At 36.0% G+C, this 26,878-nt stretch overlaps 1 protein-coding gene across 1 annotated transcript; it reads left to right on the top strand.

Moving 5' to 3' along the window:
- Nucleotides 1-1,020: 1,020 nt before the first annotated feature.
- Nucleotides 1,021-26,355, top strand: LOC123534351 (eukaryotic translation initiation factor 4H-like). The gene is made up of 7 exons (XM_045316571.2): nt 1,021-1,158; nt 14,374-14,548; nt 18,500-18,613; nt 19,442-19,556; nt 21,166-21,444; nt 23,672-23,901; nt 24,352-26,355. The coding sequence occupies exons 1-6, from the start codon at nt 1,106-1,108 to the stop codon at nt 23,860-23,862; spliced, it is 927 nt and encodes a 308-aa protein (XP_045172506.2). The 5' UTR covers nt 1,021-1,105; the 3' UTR covers nt 23,863-23,901; nt 24,352-26,355.
- Nucleotides 26,356-26,878: the final 523 nt, after the last annotated feature.

Genomic DNA, 26,878 nt, shown 5'->3' on the forward strand with positions numbered 1-26,878 from the left:
TACATGTAGTTTCTGTAAACAGTTTACTTCAAATTTTCTTTTTCAAATCATAATTATAGTTCATGCACTTTTCATAATTTTGAACATAAAAACCGCAACATCTCTATTAAAAACTGCGGTATAAACAGTGGAATCCAAATCTATGGACCTATACGGTATTTGGTTATCCTTGGACTTTTCCTTCAAAGGGAAATAATAGAGAGACCACTTTGTCCCTCATTTCACTGCTACTTAAATGCCAGTTAAACAAATTTAAAACAATATATTTGTTGTATAAAATGTTTTAAAATTCAACTTACAACCCCTGAAACCAAACCCCAACCGTTCAGTTTAACACCTCAGAAAGAAAAATTGATTTATTTTGTGATCTCATATTCGACTGAACAATTTTCTATTCCTAAAAAAATCTGGTCGATAAAATATCTGGGATTTTTATCAAATCTCCTGGATTTTCAAGTGAAATTTCCTGCAAAATTTTCCAGGAAACTTGGCCTATATGGAAACCGTTCCACTGCTCCTTACAAACATTTCAAATCGGCAGACATCATTGAAAAATATTTTCAGTCAAACACACAAACTGCAAAATCAGCTAAAAATGAGACCCCAAATTGTAGTGGTAATGTATGATGTAAATATCCATGACAAAACAGAAAAACTGGAAATTCCACAGGTCGCTCAACATGACAATTCTAAGCGAAAATGTTGCAGGCTCGGTTTGATTGAGCCTGTTCATGGGCGGTTGTGGAAAAGTCTGACATGTTAATAGTTCATATAAAATCCTACCTACATGTCAAGCATAGATCTGTAATGTGATTTCATCAAGAACTTGCAAAGAAAATAAGGAAAGCTTTAAAGAGCAAAAATAACTGAGGACTATTTGAAAACGACATATTTTTCGCGCCATTTTCCTATTTAGTGTCTGTATGCCTATATATACCGTACATAATATTACCGCGAATACGGAATTTAATTCATTATAGAATGGTACTATATTATCTACATCAAATGGACGCTGGAAAATGAGTCTTGTATTTAGAATTTTAAAAGCGCTTAGCTTACAAGATTTTTTTATGACTAAGGAATCATTCTGGCCAAGTTAACCAACATGGCCGACTTTGACGATCATCACGGAGGATTTGGTGGGGGAAATTATGGCGGGTATGTGAAATCAAGGCAATTTTACATTTTCCCAATGCATTGCAGTTGAGAAAAAAAGTTACTCATATACATGTATGTTTGCTAATGTTGTCTGTCTTTGCAGTTACCCATCAGCATACCATATTGACTGACTGAAAAATCACATGCACATGTTGTCTCAATTTTTCGACTGCAAGGCAGACAGATTTCACAGACTGACATTTACCGTACATCTGCCTCTACGTGTCAAGGGGTTATGATCAAAACTGTAGTGGAAATCAACGCCATTTAAACTTCATGATTTATAGTTTTACATTCGGTTTTCACTAGGAAACATGAACAATGATTTAAAAAAGCCTAAATATAAACATAAGTTAAAAAATGGCATGTTTAACCTGCCATAATACCTTTCGTATACATATTCAAAATTTGAAATGTATGAACATGAAAACTGTACCTTAGTCCAAATAATTCGACGTTCAGATTGTTTTATATTTGTGCAAAGAAGTATAAAATACACAGAATGGCAACTGGCTGTAATCTCGTGTCAGAGCGTGAATTGGCGTTATCAAAGTAAAAACAAACATCGCGAGCATGGAGTTACAATTTGTACTTTTAAAACCACATTTAAAATGCATGTTAGCTTCTAAAATAACATTAGTTTAATGTGAAATAGTCTTAAGACACAAAGTACACGTTTCTTGCCTTCAAAAGAAGATTGGTCATAACGGTGATAATTAATTTACTGATGAATAATTGCTTTCGCATACAAAATGGCGCATGGAGAAAGCGTCACTTCCGGTAAACGAGATCTCATTCAGTTATCACGGGATGTTGGCGAGATTTGCTCTATATGCCTTTCAAGTTGCCGATCTATTTATTTTTATAGCTTTTTGATTTGTGATGGGGCAGTCTAAACGTCAAAACATTGAAGGACCAAAATAATGGAGGATAAATCACAGTACACGGTTGTGTAAAGTTATTGGTTTTATCGCTTGCGCATATTGGTGTGTAGACACGGTAAACGTTGAGGTTCTTGTCAAGTCATTTGAAACCACCCCTCGGGTGAATTTTTGTTTTAGTTCTTTTACGCCACATATACCTTGGTTTATCATATACAATATACCAAACTATTCATAATAAGTAGAAAAAACTTTCAAGAGAGGTTATATTATATTGAACAGCATATTTTGTCCTATATCACAATGTCATGTACTTTGACTGTTTTTGACTCTATTTTGTAGAAGATACCAAGCTTCTTTTTCAAAAGTATTTTGTCATTACTTTTATGATTATTGTGTGTCATTGGAAATTGCTTCCATTATTTTGGTCTTTCGACTGTTTGATGCGAGTGGAGGTATTGCCCGTATGAAAAAAATTTCTCAATATTTCCTAGGATCGCGTCAAATTTGTTGGACTAACCTGTACCTGTAGGATGATTTTGGGCTCTGTAGTAAAACTAAGTCCTTCTTAAGCCCCTCTTCTTGCAGACTTTTATTTATGACAGTATTACTGCAAGTTCTCAAAACAAATTTAGTAGTTGTGTTGGTAATAGATAAAAAGTAACCAATGAAATGTGGGGTCCGAAATGCGCGGAACCAACCTCCGCGCAGGAATATTGTCAAACAATCATCCCTGCCTTCAAGCAAATCATCAATCTGACTAAAGTACTTGATCTTCTAAACGAAGATCTGAGAACGACCCATTCACATTCGTCTTCTGTATATTTTGGATTTCCAATATTGCTATTTTTATTTTCGCAAATCTATTTTCGTTTGAACCAATCAGATAACTTGTTCGAATGTCAAAGAGTAAGAAAAATTTGCAGTTAATCCAGGGCTCGAACCCGGGACATCTCGCTTACAGAGCAAATGCCCTACCGACTCAGCTAACCGGCTATCTGACATATTTCGACATAAAAATTGTTGATATCAAAAACCAAGGCTTTTTAAAGCTTGCAGAATGTTGTAAGTTAGCTTTTGATTGGCTAGCGGAAGGGTTGTCAGAACGAGGCCATCAATAGCTCGTTGTCAGATCCTATGCGTAGCGTAATAGGAGATGTACTTTAGTCAGATTGGCAAATCATCAGCATGCCCACTCATTTTTAAAGTTAAGGGTACATGTACCCCCTGCTTTTGCAAAATAGGGGTACACTTCAAAATTTGGGGGTACACTACATGGCATATCTGAAATTTTTCTATTTAAGTTAACTACTGAAACTTGTATATGTATGTGGTTTTTTTTCATGCAGAACTCTTGTGGGTGGGGTATAACTGATGAGATAATTTTAGAAAATTTAAAATGTTTTTCCAACATTAAGATAGGAAATTCTGAATCAAAGGACCCTCCCTATATTATACTCAATATAAATAAGTTTTCAGCAAGGTTCATGTGTTCCCGATTTCGTGAACGAAACACGATTCGTCCGAAATAGCATACAGTCATCTTCAGACAGGTAAAAGTCGCAGATCAATAATAAATGCCAAAGCTATTACAGATATGCAATGTGTATCAAAATTGCAGTTAAATATTGAAAAAATACTGTTAATTAACCTTTTGCTGAGTTTATAAAAGCTAAAAATTAAAATGCTTTTTTGCATTTCGCATCCATACTTTTTTTGCACACGACCCGTGTGACGTCTGACTAAAACACTTACCAAACTCCTCTATGCGGCTGACAATTACGGCGAGAATTCGGTGATGGAAACGAAATTATCCGGTCCCTTGACCGGATCTGCATTTTAGACCATACCAAACAATTGGCAAGTGCGCGATGAAATAAACAGCGATTTTGCAGCTGAACATAGGAGTACCGACTCTCTGCGTGCATGTATCCCCAACAAGTGATTTTTATGCGTGCATTTGATATTTTGTGCGTGATTAACGTACTGCAGTGCGTGAATGGGCATGCTGATCATGTGATGATGGTACAACCATGTGATCCTAAAATGGTGATACGCTTGGCAACGCTGGGTAAATCAAATGCTTGCTATAATCTACAGGCAAATTGACATTTATGTCAAAACCTTTAAGAACACAATGAAAGTAATCAATGTATCTATATTTTGCAGTATGCCATTCGTCAAATTCACCTACTGTACTCAGAAAACCGTCAAATAATTTCATTGTTTACATTTTTAGCAGGTGCACATCACAACACCAGAAAAAGGAGTAACTTTAGTATTACTGCATTATTTTTAGCTGGGGCCTCCGTGGCCGAGTGGTTAGAGTCGTTGACTTCAAACCATTTGCCCCTCATCGATGTGGGTTCGAAACCTCATTTGAGGCGTAGAATTCTTCACGTGAGGAAGCCATCCAGCTGGCTTACGGAAGGTCGGTGGTTCTACCCAGGTGCCCGCTCGTGATGAAATTATGTACGGAGGGGCACCTGGGGTCTTCCTCCACCATTAAAGCTGGAAAGTCGCCATATGACCTAAAATTGTGTCGGTGCGACGTTAAACCCAACAAAATAAATAAATAAATAAAAATTATTTTTAGCTCACCTGTCACATAGTGACAAGGTGAGCTTTTGTGATCACCCTTCTTTCGCTGTGCGTCCGTCCGTCAACAATTTCTTGTCTGCACGATAGTGGTTTCATTTATGATTTTATTTTAACCAAACTTGCACACAACTTGTATCACCATAAGATCACGGTTCCTTTCTTGAACTGGCCAGATCCCATTATGGGTTCCAGAGTTATGGCCCCTGAAAGGGCCAAAATTAGCTATTTTGACTTTGTCTGCACAATAGCAGCTTTATTTATGATTTGAATTTTACCAAACTGGCACACAACTTGTATCACCATAAGATCTTGGTTCCTTTCTTGAAATGGCCAGATTCCATTATGGGTTCCAGAGTTATGGCCCCTGAAAGGGCCAGAATTAGCTATTTTGACCTTGTCTGCATAATAGCAGCTTCATTTATGATTTGATTTTAACCAAACTTGCACACAACTTGTATCACCATAAGATCTCGGTTCCTTTCTTGAACTGGCGAGATTCCTTTGTGGGTTCCAGAGTTATGGCCCCTGAAAGGGCCAGAATTAGCTATTTTGTTCTTGTCTGCACAATAGCAGCTTCATTTATGATTTGAATTTAATCAAACTTGCACAAAACTTCTGTCACCATAAGATCTCGGTTCCTTTCTTGAACCGGCCAGAGCCCATAATGGGTTCCAGAGTTATGGCCACTGAAAGGGCCAAAATTAGCTATTTTGACCTTGTCTGCACAATAGCAGCTTCATTTATGATATGATTTCAACCAAACTTGCACACAACTTGTATCACCACAAGATCTTGCTTCCTTTCTTCAACTGGCCAGATTCCTTCTTTGGTTCCAGAGTTATGGCCCCTTAAAGGTCCAAAATCGGCTATTTTGGCTTTTGCAGCCATATAGAGACTTCATTTATGGTTTTATTTGATACAAACTTCCAAAATATCTTCAGCAACAATAAATCTTGGATTCCATGACAAATCAGATCCAATCATATGTTCCAGAGTTATTTTATATCTGATTGTCTCCCCTGATTGTAATCAAAATGGATTTATATCAGTAAGTACTTACAGGACTTATTTGAAATTTCATTATTGTTATTAGTTGGACTGAGACAATCAGGGACCTGGTAGATAACTATGGACTGATTTTATGTCAAATTACCTCCCTTTATTTCAAATTTAAATTGTTATATCTCCATAACTTATGAAGATACTGATCTGAAATTTCATTTATGTCAACAGATTTATTTGGCAGATCCTTCTTTTGTCCACTTACAATATTTTTTTTTTTTTAATTACTTCCCTTTTACGTTACTATAAATAGCTTATTTTAGTAACTTTTTTATTATTGGCCGTAGGGAAAATACGAGACCAGTTTTCTGTGGTACAACATGGATGGTACCTCCAATTTTTAGGTGTATTTTAACATATCTATACCTTGTAAGATTTTTTTTTTCTTTTTGGTTAAATTCCTTCCCTTTGTTGTTCCTGTCCTTTGGACTTAGATATTTTTTCTGAGGACCTTCTTGTCCTCAAGTGCAATGATAACAGGTGAGCGATATAGGGCCATCATGGCCCTCTTGTTAAGTTTTTCTGCTCGTTTTACATGCATATTTAACTACTGAGATAAAACTTTGCACAACAAAATTAAAATAATGAAAAATATAACTCAGCTGAAATTCAGCACAATTTATACGTGGTGGCAGTGTCTAATGTACCGATAAGGGGAAGTAACACTGAGTTGGAGTTTGGCGTTGAACGTATTACAGGGTTTTTGTGGACGCATTGGTAGTGATAGCTAAGACGCTTCCCTTCACAAAGTCAGAGGTCTACAATTTTGTATTGACTCTCTTCAAAATTATTGTGATGATTGGAAATTAAAAGTCAATACTGAAAAAACAAAAGTTCTGATATTTAGCAATGCTAGTGCAAGTGGAAAATTTGACTTTTAAAATTAATGGACGAGACATTAAAGTTGTCAATGAATATAAATATTTAGGTATATTATTAGGCAGTGGCTAGAGAACTGGAATTGGTTCCCTAGACAGCTAACTTATTCATCCGGAAACGGTTCTCAAGCCAAAGTATGTGCATAGGCTAGGGAACCAGAAGTTTATTTCTATGCATAAAGCTACCGAAATTCACATTGATTCTTTTGGTAAGAATCATGCATGTTACTATCTTAATTAATTTTACCATTTCAGCAAGCCATGCCCTTGCATTTATCTGTATTTACTGTGTCTCTAAAAGTGTACTTTATTATTATACACCAGATTTATATAGCGCCCTTTTCATATTTGCCGCATACTATCCACCATATTGGAATGAAAACAAATTAAGTAATTATGTCTCCCCTAGGAGACATATTGTTTTTGCCCTGTCTGTCCATCCGTCCTTCCTTCCGTCCGTACGACACACTTCATTTCCGAGCAATAACTGTAGAACCATTTGACCTAGAACCTTCAAACTTCATAGGGTTGTAGGGCTGCTGGAGTAGACGACCCCTATTGTTTTTGGGGTCACTCCGTCAAAGGTCAAGGTCACAGGGGCCTAAACATTGAAAACCATTTCCAATCCATAACTAGAGAACCACTTGACCCAGAATGTTGAAACTTCAGTGGGTGATTGGTCATGAAGAGTAAATGACCCCTATTGATTTTAGGGTTACTCCGTCAAAGGTCAAGGTCACAGGGGCCTAAACATTGAAAACCATTTCCGATCAATAACTAGAGAACCACTTGACCCAGAATGTTGAAACTTCATAGGATGATTTTTCATGAAGAGTAGATGACCCCTATTGATTTTGGGGTCACTCCGTCAAAGGTCAAGGTCACAGGGGCCTGAACATTGAAAACCATTTCCGATCAATAACTAGGAAACCACTTGACCCAGAATGTTGAAACTTCATAAGATGATTGATCATGAAGAGCAGACAACCCCTATTGATTTTGGGGTCACTCCATCAAAGGTCAAGGTCACAGGGGCCTAAACATTGAAAACCATTTCCGATCAATAACTAGAGAACCACTTGACCCAGAATGTTGAAACTTCATATGATGATTGGTCATGCAGTGTAGATGACCCATATTGATTTTGGGGTCACTCCGTCAAAGGTCAAGGTCACAGGGGCCTAAACATTGAAAACCATTTCCGATCAATAACTAGAGAACCACTGGACCCAGAATGTTGAAACTTCATAGGATGATTTGTCATGAAGAGTAGATGACCCCTATTGATTTTGGGGTCACTCCGTCAAAGGTCAAGGTCACAGGGGCCTGAACATTGAAAACCATTTCCGATCAATAACTAGAGAACCACTTGACCAAGAATGTTGAATTTCATAGGATGATTGGTCATGAAGAGTAGATGACCCCTATTGATTTTGGGGTCACTTCGTCAAAGGTCAAGGTCACAGGGGCCTGAACATTGAAAACCATTTCCGATCAATAACTAGAGAACCACTTGACCCAGAATGTTGAAACTTCATAGGATGATTGGTCATGAAGAGTAGATGACCTCTATTGATTTTGGGGTCACTCTGTCAAAGGTCAAAGTCACAGGGGCCTGAACATTGAAAACCATTTCCGATCAATAACTAGAGAACCACTTGACCCAGAATGTTGAAACTTCATAGGATGATTGTTCATGAAGAGTAGATGACCCCTATTGATTTTGGGGTCACTCCATCAAAGGTCAAGGTCACAGGGGCCTGAACATGGAAAACCATTTCCAATCAATAACTAGAGAACCACTTGACCCAGAATGTTGAAACTTCATAGGATGATTGTACATGCAAAGTAGATGACCCCTATCGATTTTGGGGTCACTCCATTAAAGGTCAAGGTCACAGGGGCCTGAACATTGAAAACCATTTCCAGTCAGTAACTTGAGAACCACTTGACCCAGAATGTTGAAACTTAATAGGATGATTGGTCATGCAGAGTAGATGACCCCTAACGATATTGGGGTCACTCTGTGAAAGGTCAAGGTCACAGGGGCCTGAACATTGAAAACCATTTCCGGTCAGTAACTTGAGAACCACTTGACCCAGAATGATGAAACTTCATAGGATGATTGGTCATGCAGAGTAGATGACCCCTAACGATTTTAGGGTCACTCTGTTAAAGGTCAAGGCCACAGGGGCCTGAACATGGAAAACCATTTCCAATCAATAACTTGAGAACCTCTCGACCCAGAATGTTGAAACTTCATAGGATGATTGTTCATGCAGAGTAAATGACCCCTATTGTTTTTGGGGTCACTCCGTCAAAGGTCAAGGTCACAGGGGCCTGAACATTGATAACCAGTTCCGATCAATAACTTGAGAACCACTTGACCCAGAATGTTGAAACTTCATAAGATGATTGAACATGCAGAGTAGATGACCCCGATTGATTTTGGGGTCAGTCTATTAAAGGTCAAGGTCACAGTGGCCTGTTCATGTAAAATCATTTTTTGGAAATAACTTGAGAACCACTTGACCTACAATGTTGAAACTTAATAGGATGATTGGACATGTAGAGTAGAAGACCCCGATTTATTTTGAGGTCACTTGATCAAAGGTCAAGGTCACAGGAGCCTGAACAGTGACTTGAGAACCACTAGGCCAAGAGTGTTGAAATTTAGCGGGAAGACTGGACATGCCAAGTAGATGATCCCTATTGCAGCCAACCATCAGTGTCTCTTTGACTTTCGCTCCTGACCCCTATTGACTTCTTGCCTATAGGACTTTGCATTGGGGGAGACATGCGCTTTTTTACAAAAGCATTTTCTAGTTTCTGTTAGTATTGATCAATGTTTAAAGGTGAGCTTTACAATTTTGGCCCAATCTTAATGAAACTTGGTCAGAATGTTACTCTCAATAAAATCTTGGATGAGTTCGAGATTGGGTCATCTGGGGTCAAAAACTAGGTCACCAGGTCAAATCAAAGGAAAAGCTTGTTAACACTCTAGAGGTCGTAATTTTGGCCCAATCTTAATGAAACTTGGTCAGAATGTTACCCTCAATAAAATCTTTGATGAGTTTGATATTGGGTCATCTGGGTTCAAAAACTAGGTCAGCAGGTCAGATCAAAGGAAAAACTTGTTAACACTCTAGTGGTCACAATTTTGGCCCAATCTTAATGAAACTTGGTCAGAATGTTACCCTCAATAAAATCTTGGACAAGTTTGCGATTGGGTCATTTGGGGTTAAAAACTAGGTCACCAGGTCAAGTCAAAGGAAAAGCTTACTAACACTCTAGAGGTCATAATTTTGGCCCAATCTTAATGAAACTTGGTCAGAATGTTACTTTCAATAAAATCTTGGACGAGTTCGATATTGGGTCATCAGGGGTCAAAAACTAGGTCACCAGATCAAATCAAAGGAAAAGCTTGTTTAACACTGAAGAGGCCACACTTACTACTGTATCTTCATGAAACATGGTCAGGATTTTAATCTTGATAATCTCAAGGTCCAGTCAGGGCTTTTTCACCCTATCTCATGGGGCTGATATTCGGCCCCATTCCCAATGCCAAATATGCTCTATTTTTCCCAATCTGGAGCAAAAAATTCCCAATCCAATGAAAAATTTCACAACTGAAATCAGTTACTTTCTGTTTTTCAATAATAATTCTTGCACAATTAGTTTTGTTTGCCAAATAAATCAAACAAAATGTTGGAAAAACCAACTCGTTTCTATTTTTAGTAACATGACGGTCTGCAACCTCGGCAAAAAATAATTACAAGATTTTGCTGAAGAAATGTATGATTCGTATGCAAAAACTTCTTAAAATGCATAAAAACACAAATATTAATTGAATAAAGTACCCAAAATATGTTGACAGGTAGTTCTTATACCATTAAAATCAATTGTCACATATTTTCGCGACCCAGTTTTATGCTCGAAAATACAGGCACTTTGCCATTCTACTTTTTGGATAATTTCAGTTATAACTTTGGTGAAAACAAACTGTAAACAAAAATTTTAACATGACAAATAAAGAGTTACTGTATTTTTAGGCATTATTGGAACACAATCCTGAAAAAAAATTCTCAAAATTCCACAAGGGGATACTGTCTACCAGAAAAATTTGAAACTGAAGATTTAAACTAATATATATTAATTAGAAACTCATTTAATTTGTCAGTATATCTTCCCAAATTTGACAATTTACCGCGTTAAAAATTCCCAATATGACCAGGGGCCCTTTTCCCAAAACCCCCTGAAAAAACCCTGCCAGTATGAATCTGGGTCATGTAGGATAAAAAACTAGGTCACCGGGTCAAATCAAAGGAAAAGCTAGTTAACACTGTAGAGGCCACATTTATGACCTTATCTTAATGAAACTTGGTCAGAATGTTAATCTTGATGATCTATAGATCACATTCAAATCTGGGTCAGGTGGGATGAAAAACTAGGTCAAATCAAAGGAAAAGCTTGTTAACACTATAGAGGCGACATTTATGACTGTATCATCATGAAACTTAGTCAGAATGTTAATCTTGATGATCTTGAGGTCAAGTTCGAATCTGGGTCATGTGGGGTCAAAAACTAGGTCACCGGGTCAAATCAAAGGAAAAGCTAGTTAACACTTTAGAGGCCACATTTATGACCATATCTTAATGAAACTTGGTCAGAATGTTAATCTTGATGATCTTTAGGTCAGTAGGTCAGGTGAGCGATACAGGGCCTTCATGGCCCTCTTGTTTCAATTTGCTTATCACTTGCAAATTTTAATTCAATCAAAAAAAATTATGCATGTGAAATACCGAGGTGTTGCAAACAAACCTGGAGTCAATTGCTTAAGAATGTAATTAATTAATGTCCAGTTAAATTACAATTATCATTACATGGATTCTAGAAATGTAATTAATTAAATTACAATTACATTGCAAATTGTAATTAATTACATTCAGTTACAATAATACCAAATGTTGTAACAACCTAACATGTTTCTTACATGAACACTGTAGCAAAGTTCTTTACTTAGAACTACATATACCTGTACTTGATGATACTTCAGTTATTTCAAAATTGAATTTATGCACAAAGAAACATCCATGTCTTAAATGTGTGCCTTTGGCCCCATTTTTTTGGGGGGTGGGGGGGGGACATATACAGAATCCAGGAACACTGGTTAGGTTTACTGCCCACCATTACATAACTGAAATACTGTTGAAAAATGATGTTAAACCCCCCAAAACAGACTAGCCACTGCTGTATGCTTTAATGGAAACATGAAACATGCAACAAACCACCTATATATGGTACAAGTTAAAGGCAATTTTTGCCCTGAAATCTAAAATCTTAGATTATGATACAATTTCTCCTAAATTACAATTGAAATTATTTCACTCCCTCACCTGACCAATATTAAATTATGGATCTGAAATATAGATTTCAGATTTTTAAAAATAAACAACAACAGGTTAGATTGGCATCCATTTGAAAAAATTCATAACTTATAGGTTCTGCAAATATATACTTGGTGTCCATAAAAATGCATCAAATTTCGCTACAAAGCTTGAACTTGGAAGAGAAAACGCTTTGAACTACATAACTTCATAAGCCATAGCATCCTTAACAGTAAAATTTCTTAAATACTTTGAAAGAATTAAAAAACTTTTATCCACAAGGTTAATACCAGAAGCATTTGAAGTTGATGAAAAATTGAATGAAAATGGGCGCAAGTCACTTAGTTCAAAATGCCTTGCACTTCCCGCATTATAATGATAATTTTCATGTCATATTGTGTTGATTCTGCACGTAAAGTGCATTAGGCTGTAGACTTTTGAATCTACTCATGCATTCCTAATATGAAAGTAGGTGCTGCCTTTTCTGGCTTCTGCGGGAAAACACATATAATGGTAGGTGTTGTGATTTGAGGCTTCTGAAGCCCAGGGAGCCAAGGGTTTGATCCATATACTGGGCAGATGTTTTTCTTCATAAAAGTAGAACATTGGTGACAAGGTCAATTGAAAAGTTATTAGCTACAGTGCCAGGTTATGTAGAGCATGTGGTTTGCATGGGCTACAGTATTTACAGTATTACTCCATTGGAAGCTAAACAGTTGATGCCTTGCTTTGCTTTCCACTGAAATTTAAGGCGACTAAGTGGCTAGTCATTCTGTATTCTATATATAGGCAATGTTCTATTGGGAGCTGAACAATTGATGCCTCACTCTGTGAATCCAGTATAAGGTTCAAAGTGAGGGAGTGAATTGGATTTTACGGGACATCAACACAAAAAGGACATATATTGCCGAGAAGTTGTTTTGAAAATGTAAACATGTAAAAACATACATACATATAAAGGGTTAAAAATATCAGTGGCAAACAATTATATTGCAAATTATGTTTTATGTCGTTACTTTAAGTTTGTTGAAAGTTTCTTTTTAGCTCGACTATTTGAAGAATAAGTAGAGCAATCCTACTCACCACGGCGTCGGCGTCACACCTTGGTTAAAATTTTCGTACCAGTCCACATTTTGACAAAGTCTTTTGAGATAAAGCTTTGAAACTTTCAACACTTGTTTACCATCACCATGGCCAGTTATAGGCAAGAGTACATAACTCCATCAAGGATTTTGGCTGAATTATGGCCCCTTTTGACTTAGAAATCATGGTTAAGTTTTTCGTATCAGTTCATATTTTGACAAAGTCTTTTAAGATAAAGCTTTGAAACTTTCAACACTTGTTTACCATCACCATGGCCAGTTATAGGCAAGAGTACATAACTCAACAGGGATTTTGGCTGAATTATGGCCCCTTTCGACTTAGAAATCTTGGTTAAGTTTTTCGTATCAGTTCATATTTAGACAAAGTCTTTTGAGATAAAGCTTTGAAACTTTCAACACTTGTTTACCATCACCATGTCCAGTTATAGGCAAGAGCACATAACTCCATCAAGGATTTTGGCTGAATTATGGCCCTTTTTGACATAGAAATCTGGGTTAATATTTCGTACCAGTTCATATTTTGACAAAGTCTTTTGAGATAAAGCTTTGAAACTTTCAACACCTGTTTACCATCACCATGTCCAGTTATAGGCAAGAGTACATAACTCCATCAAGGATTTTGGCTGAATTATGGCCCCTTTTGACTTAGAAATCTTGGTTAAGTTTTTCGTACCAGTTCATAGTTTTTGTAAAGTGTTTGACATATGGCTTTGAAACTTTTATCACTTGTTTAGTATAATAGTCTCTATCTGTAGGAAAGAGAACATATTAACTCTGTCATCTATTTTGGCTGAATTATGGCCCTTTTTGGACTTCGAAATTGGTTCTGTTTTCATACAAGTCCATGTTTTGTCAAAACTATTTGACATATGGCTTTTAAACTTTGAACACTTGCTTATCATTATGATTTACATCTGTAGGCAAGAGTACATAACTATTTTGACTGAATTATGGCCCTTTTTGGACTTTGAAATTGGCTCATATATTGCCATTTAGTGCAAGACTTATCGAAATCAAAGTAATACAGGAACATTGTTTGTCTAATCTATTTATTTCTTTTGTCTGAATATCCGTGGAAATATTTTGACCCCATTCTTCAATCAATTCTTCAAATAGTGGAGCGCGCTGTCATCAGACAGCTCTTGTTTTGTGACTGATACCAAAACTGCACACAAAGGTATGCAGAATCAGCATGTAGATTCTGCAGTTTCGGTAAAACTTTATTGTTTACCTTTCCATATTGTAATCACTTTAGTTTATATCAATCTGCAACTCTTTTTTTTTTTTGAATTTGTACTTTCAGAGGAGGATACCGAGGAGACTATAACCGTGGACGTGGAGGTTATGGGGGCAATCGCGGGGGCAGAGGTGGAGGTAGGAAACCAATGCCTACTGAACCACCGTACACAGTCTTTGTGGGCAATTTACCAAATGGCATTGTACAGGGAGATTTGGAGTTGATATTCAAAGATCAAAGGGTTAGTTTTGCAGGGTTTGACTTGAAGGTTGCTCATTCGCAAAATCAGAATGACATTTTAACACAGTGCAAGTACCCTGTAGACCGTTTGAGGATTTTAATCATATAGTAATATTTCATATACAACTGTTTATATACAGTCAATTTTTTTGTGACTCTGAAATGATTGCGAAAAAATTAGCAGAGTATTAATGAACCAGATATAAAATGTCTATCAGAAACAGTTAACAAAATTGCAAGTGAAGGTGATGTTGTGCAGGCTGAAATTTCTTGCACTTGCAATTTCTTCACCTGCAAGTAAAGAAAAAAGATAAATTCTACCTGTGGTTTTGGTTCTGCTGCTGTCATGAATTATGATACTAGTGTGTTATGTTGTAGCTGTTTGGTCAGTATTTTATCTTTATTAAGAGAAAAATCTTACAAGTTTTTGGACACAGAAAATGTTAACATGAAGTCATGAAATTTTGTTTCTCATGAAATGTATTTAATTTAAATAATAATATAGAATATGCCAGTGTGATTTAAAAACGTATTTCCTTGTAGATCTTATAAAAGCTAATCAACAAATAAATTCCATATTTTCTGTATCGGACATGTTTGAAGGGACACTTTTTGTACTTCAGAAACTTCTATCTTGTGTAGTAATAGTTTTTCTTGTTTTGAACACTTTCAACTTAAATGTAAGTACCGGTAGATAACAATTAACAAATGCATTGTTTTCTTAATTGAAATTTTCCCTTACTTGATCAGAATTGACACTTCTGAAACTTACTCATGTACTTCAGTTTGCAAGGAAACTTATTTATATTTTTGACCACTGTTTTAACAGTGTAGTTTTAGACAAATAAAGGTCTATACGACTGTCAATTACAATGCAGTGAGACAATATTATCATGTAAAAGTTTAGACCTAAATGTTTCCATTGAATATATTTCTTGCTGGCTTAGCCCTATAGGGAGAGCATAGATCTACGGATCGAGGGGTCTCTAGTTTGATCCCTAGGCAAGGCATAATTTTATGTTCTCTAAGACGGTTTGAAAGAAGACATTGTTTCAGTAGTCATTTTTAGCTCATCTGATTTTTTGAAAAAAAATGATGAGTTATTGTCATCACTTGAGCGGTTGTCGGCGTCGGCATCGGCGTCGGCGTTGCCTGGTTAAGTTTTATGTTTAGGTCAGCTTTTCTCCTAAACTATCAAAGCTATTGCTTTGAAACTTGGAATACTTGTTCACCATCATAAGCTGACCCTGTATAGCAAGAAACATAACTCCATCTTGCTTTTTGCAAGATTTATGGCCCCTTTTGTACTTAGAAAATATCAGATTTCTTGGTTAAGTTTTATGTTTAGGTCAACTTTTTAGCTCACCTGAGCACAAAGTGCTCAGGGTGAGGTATTGTGATCGCTCACCGTCCGTCCGCGTCCGTCCGTCCGTCTGTCCGTCCGTCCGTCGTCCGTCCACACTTTCCTTTAAACAACATCTCCTCCTAAACCAACAGGCCAATTTTGATGAAACTTCACAGGGATGTTCCTTGGATGGCCCCCTTTCAAAATTGTTCAAAGAATTGAATTCTATGCAGAACACTGGTTGCCATGGCAACCGAAAGGAAAAAACTTTAAAAATCTTCTTCTCAAAAACCAGAAGACCTAGAGCTTAGATATTTGGTGTGAAGCATTGCCTAGTGGACCTCTACCAAGTTTGTTCAAATCATGACCCCGGGGTCAAAATTGACCCCGCCCCAGGGGTCACTTGATTTTACATAAGAAAATCTTAAAAAATCTTCTTCTCAAAAACCAGAAGCCTTAGAGCTTAGATATTTGACATGTAGCATTGCCTAGTGGACCTCTACTAAAATTGTTCAAATCATGACCCCGGGGTCAAAATTGACTCTGCCCCAGGGGGCACTTGATTTTACATAGGAAAATCTTCAAAAAATTTCTAAAAATAAACCAGAAGGCCTAAAGCTTAGATATTTCACATGTAGCATTGCCTAGTGGACCTCTACAAAATTTGTTCAAATCATGGCCCCCGGGGTCAAAATTGACCCCGCCCCAGGGGTCACTTGATTTTACATAAGAAAATATTTAAAAAATCTTCTTCTCAAAAACCAGAAGCCCTAGAGCTTAGATATTTGACATGTAGCATTGCCTAGTTGACCTCTACTAAAGTTGTTCAAATTATGACCCGGGGGTCAAAATTGACCCCGCCCTAGGGGTCACTTGACTTTACAACGGAAAATCTTTAAAAGTTTTCTAAAAACAAACCAGAAGGCCTAGAGCTTAGATATTTCACATGTAGCATTACCTAGTGGACCTCTACAAAATTTGTTCATATCATGACCCCCTGGGTCAAAATTGACCCCGCCCCAGAGGTCACTTGATTTTACATAGGAAAATCTTCAAAAATTTTCTAAAAATAAACTAGAAGGCGTAGAGACTAGATATTTGACATGTAGCATTGCCTAGTGGACCTCTACAAAATTTGTTCAAACCTTGTCCCCCGGGGTCAAAATTGACTCCGCCCTAGGGGTCACTTGATTTTACATAGGAAAATCTTAAAAAAAAATTCTAAAAATAAACCAGAAGGCCTAGATCTTAGATATTTGACATGTAGCATTGCCTATTAGACTTTTACAAAGTTTATTCAAATCATGACCCCTGGGGTCAAATTGACCCTGCCCCATGGGGTTACTTGATTGTACATAGAAAAATCTTCAAAATTTTCTAAAAATAAACCAGAAGAGCTTAGATATTTGACATGTAGCATTGCCTAGTGGACCTCTACAAAAAGTTTTCAAATCTTGTTTTTAAAGTTACTTAAAGAAAATTTCAACTATATTTTCTCATAATTCTTTTGATTGATTTCTATTATGATCTTTTGACCTTGAAGACTTGTCCTTAAGTGCAATGATAACAGGTGAGCGATATAGGGCCATCATGGCCCTCTTGTCTCCTAAACTATCAAAGCTATTGCTTTGAAACTTGGAATACTTGTTCACCATCATAAGCTGACCCTGTACATCAAGAAACATAACTCCATCTTGCTTTTTGCAGGATTTATTGCCCCTTTTGGACTTAAAAATCAGTTTTCTTGGTTAAGTTTTATGTTTATGTCAACTTTTTCTCTTAAACTATCAAAGCTATTGCTTTAAAACTTGCAACACTTGTTCACCATCATAAGTTGACCCTGTACAGCAAGAAACATAACTCCGTCCTGCTTTTTGCAAGATTTATGGCCCCTTTTGGACTTAGAAAATATCAGATTTCTTGGTTAAGTTTTATGTTTAGGTCAACTTTTTCTCTTAAACTATCAAAGCTATTGCTTTGAAACTTGCAACACTTGTTCACCATCATAAGCTGACCCTGTACAGCAAGCAACATAACTCCATCCTGCTTTTTGCAATAATTATTGCCCCTTTTGGACTTAGAAAATCATTTTCTTGGTTGAGTATTATGTTTAAGTCAACTTTTCTCATAAACTATCAAAGCTATTGCTTTAAAACTTGCAACAGTTTTTCACCATCATAAGTGGACACTGTACATCAAGAAACATAACTCTATCCTGCTTTTTGCAAGAATGATGGCCCTCTTTAGACTTAGAAAATCATGGGTAGGACAATATTTCTATTACACAAAAAAAAATCAGATGAGCGTCAGCACCCGCAAGGCGGTGCTCTTGTTTCCTCTACCACTGATTCATGTGGAGAACTTAGGAGTTACTTGCAGAGAATAGTTTAGTACTGGTGCAGGATCCAGGAACACTGTTGAAAAAACTGTACTTAAACCAAGACAAACAAGCAAACAGCTTTATAGAAAATGGGTGACTGATGCATTGGGCTTTAACAGAATGTGTTATTATATCTTTACAGTCAGTGGTTTGTATCTGAGTTTAAAATACATGCAATAGAAACATGTCATACAAACTTTTGTAAGTTTTTGATGTGACAATTACAGGTACGAAGTGTACGACTGGTGAGAGATAAGGAAACAGATCATTTTAAAGGTTTTGCCTACGTGGAATTTGAAGACCTTGATTCTCTCAAGGAGGCATTAACATACGACGGAGCGGTAAGTGATTGAAAAACTTAATTGCCTTAACTTTCTTTAGGCATAGTTCACAATACAGTTATGCATCTTAAGACACCTGCATTGATTTAACATAGGTAAATGATAGAAAAGTGGTGATAGGATTAGATATTGCTTTGTACATTTATACTGCAGAACATTAAGATATTTTGATCTGTACTGAAGTCTGTAGAATCATATTTTACTGTAATAAGAATTTAGCCATACAGCTTAGTGTCCGGGCTTCTCTAGCCGGGCTCTAGGGTACTTTTAACAATTTATCACAATACTCAAATACTTAATTTTAGTAAATTGCGATTTTTAATTATATGTATTCATAAGAATGATATGACAATGTAAAAAATATACAGAGGAAGATACTTGTATTATAAAAATTTAATGTAATAAATGTCCAGCTGCTCTGTGTTCACAAGGTTTGAATGAAATGACATAATCTGGAGAAATTTTCATTCATTCAGAAACAGATTATTTATTGTAAATTTGTTTATTTTTAAAACTTGGAAAGATATAAATGATATTTGTTTCTTAACTTTGTGGTATAATGAGTATAACATAACAATAAGGATTCATGTTAGTGTGTATCACAGTGAACAACTCAGTAAAATGAGTACATTGTTGAATATGGAGCAGACCTGAAAAGTGATTTCTGGTCTGGCTTAGTTATTGCTAAAATTAAGGTTAGATTGATTAGTTTGTTGATGCTTCGCCAACTGTTAAAAATGATAATGTCAAGTTATGATAATTGCAGACATATTTTGCAAGACATTATTGTGCTTACTTTGAAAACTATTGACTTTAAATTTATTTTAGCTTTTTGAAGACAAAAACATCAGAGTAGATATTGCAGAGGGAAAGCAGAACCGCCAGCAAGGCGGACGCGGGGGTGGCCGAGGAGGCAGAGGGGGTTGGAATGACGACAGGGGAGGTAATTATAGCTTGGGTATTTATGTCTCTTGCCAGGAAGTGGTGCGGGGATTTTGATTTAATGCTGCCTGTCTGTGTGTCAGAATGTTTGTCAACGCAACTCCTTTGACACCACATGGTGGGTTTACACCAAACTTCACAACAGTGATCATTGCCAAGCCTAGTTGTGCATATATACAGTATGTTTCCTTTCATTGATTTCCAGTGAAGCAAATGCCCTTGATTTGTCAAATCGTATAATGTTTTGGCCAATGCTCTTATGTTATTGGACTGATTTTCACCAAACTTTACAGGAGTTATTAGTGCCAAACATTGCTGTGCATATTATTGGCATGTACCAATTCAGTGATTTTCAGTGGACTTATTGTACTTGTTTGTTGTATATTGCTTTGTCTGCACAATTGCTCTGATACCACCAGGAGGAATTAAATAGAGCTTCATAAAAGTTATCATTGCCAAGTTAAGTCATGAATATCTTAGAGTATTTTCCGGTTCAGTGATTTTCAGTGGAGTTATGGCCCATTATTGGTCAAATTGTATGATAGTTTGGCTACATCACTTACACCATTGGGCAGAATTCCACTAAATCTTACAAGAGTTAATTAGTGCAAAGTCTAGTTATGCATGTCATCAGCATGTTTGGTTCAGTGGTTTTCAGCAGATTTATGGCACATGGTTTGTCTTATTATACATTGTTTACATTACTTGCCATAAACCCTTGAGCTGAATTTCATTGTGAAGCATAGTGGTGCATATCACTGGCATGTTCCATTACATTTTCAGCATAGTTATGTCCCCTGATTTGTAAAATTCTATGATATCTGTGCTACTTCTATACCATTGTTTGGAATTCCACCAAACTTCACAGGAGTTGACATTGCCAGGCCTAATTGTGTATATCATTGGAATATTGTAGATTGATTTTCACTGGAGTTATGGCCCTTAATTTGTGGCATTTTACAATGTCTTGAGTGTTAAGTGGTGGGAGATTTTTTTTCTTGAATAACAGTCTCTACTTTGTATAATATGTTTGTCGCTTTTTGGGGGTAATTGAGAGTGGAGATTAATATAATAAAGATTTTTGTATGTTATCTAAATTCTTAAGAACTCCATGGTAGAGTGATTAAGATCTCAAACTGAATCACCTTACCCCGCACTGGAAAGTTGCTGTATGACCTGCATTGTGTGACTTAAATCTGCATAAAACAACACATATTGATAGTTACATGAAGTAACTATATATAGCTTTTATTGTGTTGAGACCCAATGGCAAATAGTATGTTTTTTCCCAGTTTTAAGCTCAGTTTCACAGAGATGTTTTTTTTTTAACTTTTTTACCCAAGATTGCATACCACTTGAAACACATACAATGTACCAATGTAAGTCATTTAGAGTACCAATTCTTGACTTAATTTTTTTATTTTTAAAGATACACTTTTTTAACAATATCCAGTCTTGATGTTTTACACTTTCCCAATTGTAAAGACCTAAATTGGTGGGGAAAAAAAACTGTTGTAGTGTTTCTAGAAGTGTTGAGTGCTAAAACTGATGGCAGCAACGGAAATTTAGAATTATTGAATTGCAGCAATTATTGCACAAAATATTTACAGGTTTCCGCGGTGGAAGGGGTGGACGAGGGAGAGGTGGTTACGATGATTTCCGCGGAGGAGGTCGAGGTGGATTTAATGATAACAGAGGACGCGGGGGATTCAATAATTATCAAGACAGGTCAGACGACTTTGACAATTTTGGTGGAGGACGCGGGGGTGGTAGAGGTGGCAGGGGACGTGGTGGATTTGATAGATACGATAACAGAGATAATGATATGGGTGGGAGAAGAAGGCAAAACAGCGGTGGACCTCCAGTAGAATTAAGAGAACCTTCCCCAGGTTTGTAATGCAGGTCTTTTAAAGCAGTTTGAAAAAATATTTTCTACCAAGTTTCAGCTTTAAGAGAAAGGCAAGGTTGATCTAATTTTAATTCTGTTGGGTAGGTTTCCTTTAATTATTTCAAGAATTTTCAATACCGTTTAAAAATAAGAATGTTATAAATGTTTCTTTATTAGGAAAAAATAGCACCAGTTTGGATTCCATGTTAATATTGTAAGCTATACATAGGTGTGTATTGTACGGTACAAGGTACGGGATGGCTTCGACTAAATTTCTGTATTAATTACCGAAATGGCCGAAACGGTAAAATACCACAAGTAGAAAATAGCAATAAAAGCCCTTTAACATTTTATAAGTTTTAATTGATACTGAAATGGTATGTTATATTTATAAATGATGTTGAAACAAAACAACTAAAATAATTCGTAAATGCATTGCTTTTGTAATAGTTCTTTGGAGGGGTGAAAGTTGTTAACTTTCATTGGTAGTATGCTTCTCCAGTGCTGGTCTTGTGAATTGTTACTTGTATCTATGATCGGATGTAGACTCTACTGTCTGACGGTTTTATTAACTTATGGAAATCGTATATAATCTGCACTTGTACTGTTTCTTGTATAGATTTTATATATACTGTTATTAACTGACGGATTATATTCACTTACGGATTCCGTGACTGACGGAAAATGTAACCTTGGGGATCTAACGTAGATTTTAACCATATGTCCGTACTCACGGATGGAAAGCCGTCAACTGAAGATGAACGCTGTATTTATAACCTTTTCAGCATTAATTTCCATAAATTGTAAACAGTCTTTTTGAGTCTATCCAGTGAGCATGACTTACGGGTTTTCTCGACCAATGAAAATGTTCCGTTAGTCTCAGGACTCTGATATTCCAGTTCAGTACAAAATGTAGATCCGTTAGCCGATTTAAACTAGGGAACTGTTTAGTTGCATGTACTTTACCATAAGAAAAGATACATTTCGGTTCTTAGCTCGGATAATGGTATCCCAAAATACTTGTGCTACTTAAGAATGACTTTGGGTAAATCAATTGTTTGTTGTGACTTACGGAAACAAGATCCACGTTTCGGCTGCACTTCAGGTTGAATTCGAGCTCCTCAGGTAACTGGCAGACAGTTTTACGTAAAGTTTAATAGAAAAACCATTAGTTTGTTCTTTGATTTATACGTAGTTTGCATGAGAGCAGCTCATACGATTTTAGTGAGACAGTAAAATTGTCATCGGTTTCTGCGACAGGGTAAACTTCCCCATAGGATATAAATATCTTCTCCAGCTTTTTATATAAGGACTCTCATTAGTTTTCAGATAGTGAATGAAACTGAAATTAGTTTTAAGTTTGGTCTTCATTACTATAAACAGAAATAATTTATTGATAACCCCGTATTTGTGACAGGTTGGTCTTTGTCAGTGTACATTTGATAACAATATCAAACGGTATGACGGCTGTATTTCCTTTATTCTGCAAAATAACTCTAGTACTTTTTATAAACTAGAAACGAAATAAAATGTTATGCTTTACACATTAAACTGGAGAAACTTTAGAAATGAATCTAAAAGAGGTATTAATTAAGGTAATACTCTGGCAATGTGTAAATGAGATCATAAACACAAATGGTTTGCCATTTTCTTGAATTTCAATCTGCCTTATCTTTTTCAATTTGTTTGATTTAAAAATTATTTCAGTGTCATGAAAGGCTGGATGAAGGCTTTCATATAAAATCAGCTTATTGTTAGGCATTCTTTCCACTTTAATCCAGCGACACATTGATAATTAACTACTACTAAGTTTAAAAAGACTGAGATAGATATTTAAAAGTTATCATTCAAATATTCAATTTGAATATGAATTGATTTCATTGGTGCAAAATTTTCTGATGCCCTGTAAGCATAGTTGTTGAAAAATCTTATATGAAATTTTGTCACTAATTTAGCGGCCTTCTGTTGAACACTACATGGTAAAATTCATGTTGTTTACCTCTTAAATATAGAGTTCTTTCAAATGAGGAAATCTTTCAATTGGCTGCAGAAAGGTTTGTGGTTCTACACAGAAGCTGGCATTAGCCTAAAATAGTACCTATTAGATGGTCAAGCATAGTTATTCAACAGGGTATCAATAAAATCTGTATTGTACAGAAAAGTGTTAAACATCTAGTCATAATGATTAAACCCTTCCGCTTTAAGATGTTTTCCTATTCTTCTTTCAGAATCAGCTGCAGCTCGTCCCAGATTAAAGTTGTTACCAAGAACAGTTAGAGAGCCTCCTAATGACTTTGTAAATACTCAAAGAAATGCCAGTATTTTTGGTACGGGGAAACCACGTGATAAATCTCCCAAGGATGAAGACGGTGAGAGAAGTCGAACTATTAGTGAAAATAGTCAAAATAGTCAACATTGAATACCAGTCATATTTTCCCATCTGTCTGTTGCTTTTATGGTGAGTTTATTGTTTATATGTGTTTTTGTTTTTTTAAAGAGATGCAATTTTATTTTTCAAAAGTTATTATTTGTGGTCTGTGTTTGTTGAGTGAGAACCAATTTTCAGATTTGAAATTTAGGTTAAGTATATCTTTAAGGACTGGACAAAGTAGGCAGTTTGTAAGAGCAAGGAAACTGGGAGGGATGGGGGAGAGGGGTGGGGGAAGAGGGTTGGATTTACAACTGTTGCGCTTGTTCTGTCTTACAGGATGGTATTAATGCTGTGCATTGGTAGACATAACCCCATCTTCCATTTTTCTTACAATTTCTATCTTAAACATCTGAAGTTTTAAAGTTGTACAATTTATTTACCTTCATAATATTTCATTTGGGACATATGACTCTCAGTTGTTCCTCTATTTTACTAAATCCTAGAGAGAATTGAAACAAACGGACATTTATTTTCCAGATGAAAGGGAGCTGTATAGAAACTGTATATGTCATCACACATCAAGTGCTAGGAGGCTATGAGTAAAGGGGCCCCATAGAGGTTCCAGCTATAATCATATGCCAAGTGCTGAAGAGGCCCCAGAAAGGTTGTCATTTACGTCATCACGTATATCTTGATGAAAGTGTATATGAGGCCCTGACAGGGGATACAGGGGAGCCTTATCTAAACATGTCTTTTGCAGACTTTCATTTACTGTGTCATGAATAAACACTCACAAGTTTGCTAGTTTTTGGGAGAGTTGTTAGAGGCACTGATGTCGGAGAATTACAGCTACAGAAGTATATATTTTTTTAAAGAAGAATCTTACCTTACATATTTTTTTACATGCATATTGAGCTGTCAGATTGTGAGCTGCATGTAATAATCAACAAATTATTTCCAACTAGTTAACCAAAATAAAAAAAATCTTAAAAGAAAAAGCCAGGATTTTTTTGTTTCTAAATTTTTTCTGACAATGAAAAATAGTGTTCTGTATCTTCATTTAACCATTATTGAGACAGAGGTTAAGTATTTTAACCTCGTTGTATGGAGATAGGAAAGAACATTCACTTTAACAGTAAGGTTCTCATTTCCCAGTATAAAGGAAGTTTAACATGGTGATTTTAGATACATCAGATTTTAAAAACATACCAATATTGAAATATACATTTTATTTTGTAGCTTTTCACTTTTGGCCCATAATCGCTCACACTTCTCAGAAAATTTGAAACTTGCTTTAATATTATCTGGCATTATGTCTAATGATAAAGCCAGACATGAGATTTGAATTCTTATCAAGGTTTTCCCACAGCCAGATTGCAAAATAAAAGCCATGTGGAAAATTAACTGTCCACAGTATGTGAATGATAATAAATTATTTACTTTTTAAAGAAAGGAATGTTTCTGCTTTGATGCAGTTAGGTGCAAAGTACAAGTCCAACATGAATTAACCCAGTGTTTTACAGTATTTGGAAAATGTTATGTTTTGGTTGATTTTAACACAGTTTCCTTTTTTTACCATAAACCTGCCTGTAAATGACAGCGTTGTTATGTTGACATTGTGATTAGACTGTTAATGGGAGAGAATTTAGGTAGAAATGTGACTAAGTATTGTTTGGACTTACTTTTTATTCATTGTACATGCCTCACATTTTGTACATTTTATGGTTGTTGTGTATATACTATTACCTTGGAGATAGGGCTAGAATGTCATTTTTGATTTATTTTTTCATTTGTATGTAAGACATTCTGGCTTTTACTTCATCATTATGTCTCCCACACCACTGTGTGGTGGGAAACATATTGATTTACTCCTGTCTGTCTGCCTGTCTGTCACAAATCTTGTCCGCACTCTTTAAGTCAAACATTTCTCATCCGATCTTCACCAGACTTGAACAAAATGTGTTTGCCAATAAGTCCTCGGCCAAGTTTGATAACTAGCCAAAGAGGTCCAGGCACTTCGGAATAATGGCCCTTGAAACATTGTTTTTTGATAATCAAAGCACTGAAAGTCTGATTGGGTTGTATCAAAGCACTTGAAGTCTGATTGGGTTGTATCAAAGCACTGAAAGTCTGATTGGGTTGTTTTTGATAATCAAAGCACTGAAAGTCTGATTGGGAATTAAGAATGTATAGGGAGTAGGGTTTACGCTTGAACATTTCTCATCCGATCTTATACTACTATTCAGATGATTAGGCAGTTGTGGGAGACATGTGCTTTTCTAAAAAAGCAGCTCTAGTTTATTCTTGAAGTATTGTGTAGAAATTATTATAAATAGATCAGGATAAAAATATAATGTACAAGATGTATAAACAGTTGCATAAGCTCAATAGCAAGGTCTTATCATAAAAGTGCTTCTGATGAATGAACAACTGACTTCGTATTTTATTTTTTATTCTTAAAGGCATAAGTGTGATCTTTATTATGTAGTTAAATGGAAGACAAGGAAATTTGTATTTATGCATTAAAGTTGTTTAAATATCTTAGTGCATTTCTTAGTGCATTTCACACTCGATAGTGGAAAACAGGGTTAAAATTACAGCAAAAAAATGCATTGGATGTTTCACTATCTTAGGTATTGGCTAGAAATATAATAGCATGTGTGTAAACCTGTCTGTCTGTTAGATTTGCCTTACAAAGTCTGATAAAGAATAACCAGCTTAAAAGCATTTTGAGATAAAATGTATCATGTGTTTTTGTGTTCGACTAACTATACCATCCACCAGCTCTTCCCTCTCAAGTTTAAGTCTGCAGATCAGAATGTTTGCCACATGTGTGCTATTCCCTAATTATTATCCAATGCCTGTTCGTGTTTAGATGAGCCATAAAACTTTTTTTTCCCATATTTTTCATTGCTGTTAGGAACATACCTAGACATAGCAGACTTCTCAGGATTTCAGAAGTTAAAATTTTCCACCAGTTATCTAATCATGTATAGTCGTAAGAAATTTTGTCGCAGCATATTTTGTTTTAGAAAAAATGTCTCTTCCTTTTTTAATCCTGTCA

Source organism: Mercenaria mercenaria, chromosome 12 (genome assembly GCF_021730395.1).
Source record: "Mercenaria mercenaria strain notata chromosome 12, MADL_Memer_1, whole genome shotgun sequence".
In the NCBI taxonomy this organism is placed as follows: Eukaryota; Metazoa; Mollusca; class Bivalvia; order Venerida; family Veneridae; genus Mercenaria; species Mercenaria mercenaria.

Bases quoted from the DNA above. Each gene is read 5' to 3' on its own strand.
- LOC123534351 (XM_045316571.2), top strand. From the start codon at position 1,106: ATGGCCGACTTTGACGATCATCACGGAGGATTTGGTGGGGGAAATTAT. The intron at 1,159-14,373 runs GTATGTGAAATC...TTGTACTTTCAG, and splicing joins GGTGGGGGAAATTATGGCGG to AGGAGGATACCGAGGAGACT. The intron at 14,549-18,499 runs GTTAGTTTTGCA...TGACAATTACAG, and splicing joins TGATATTCAAAGATCAAAGG to GTACGAAGTGTACGACTGGT.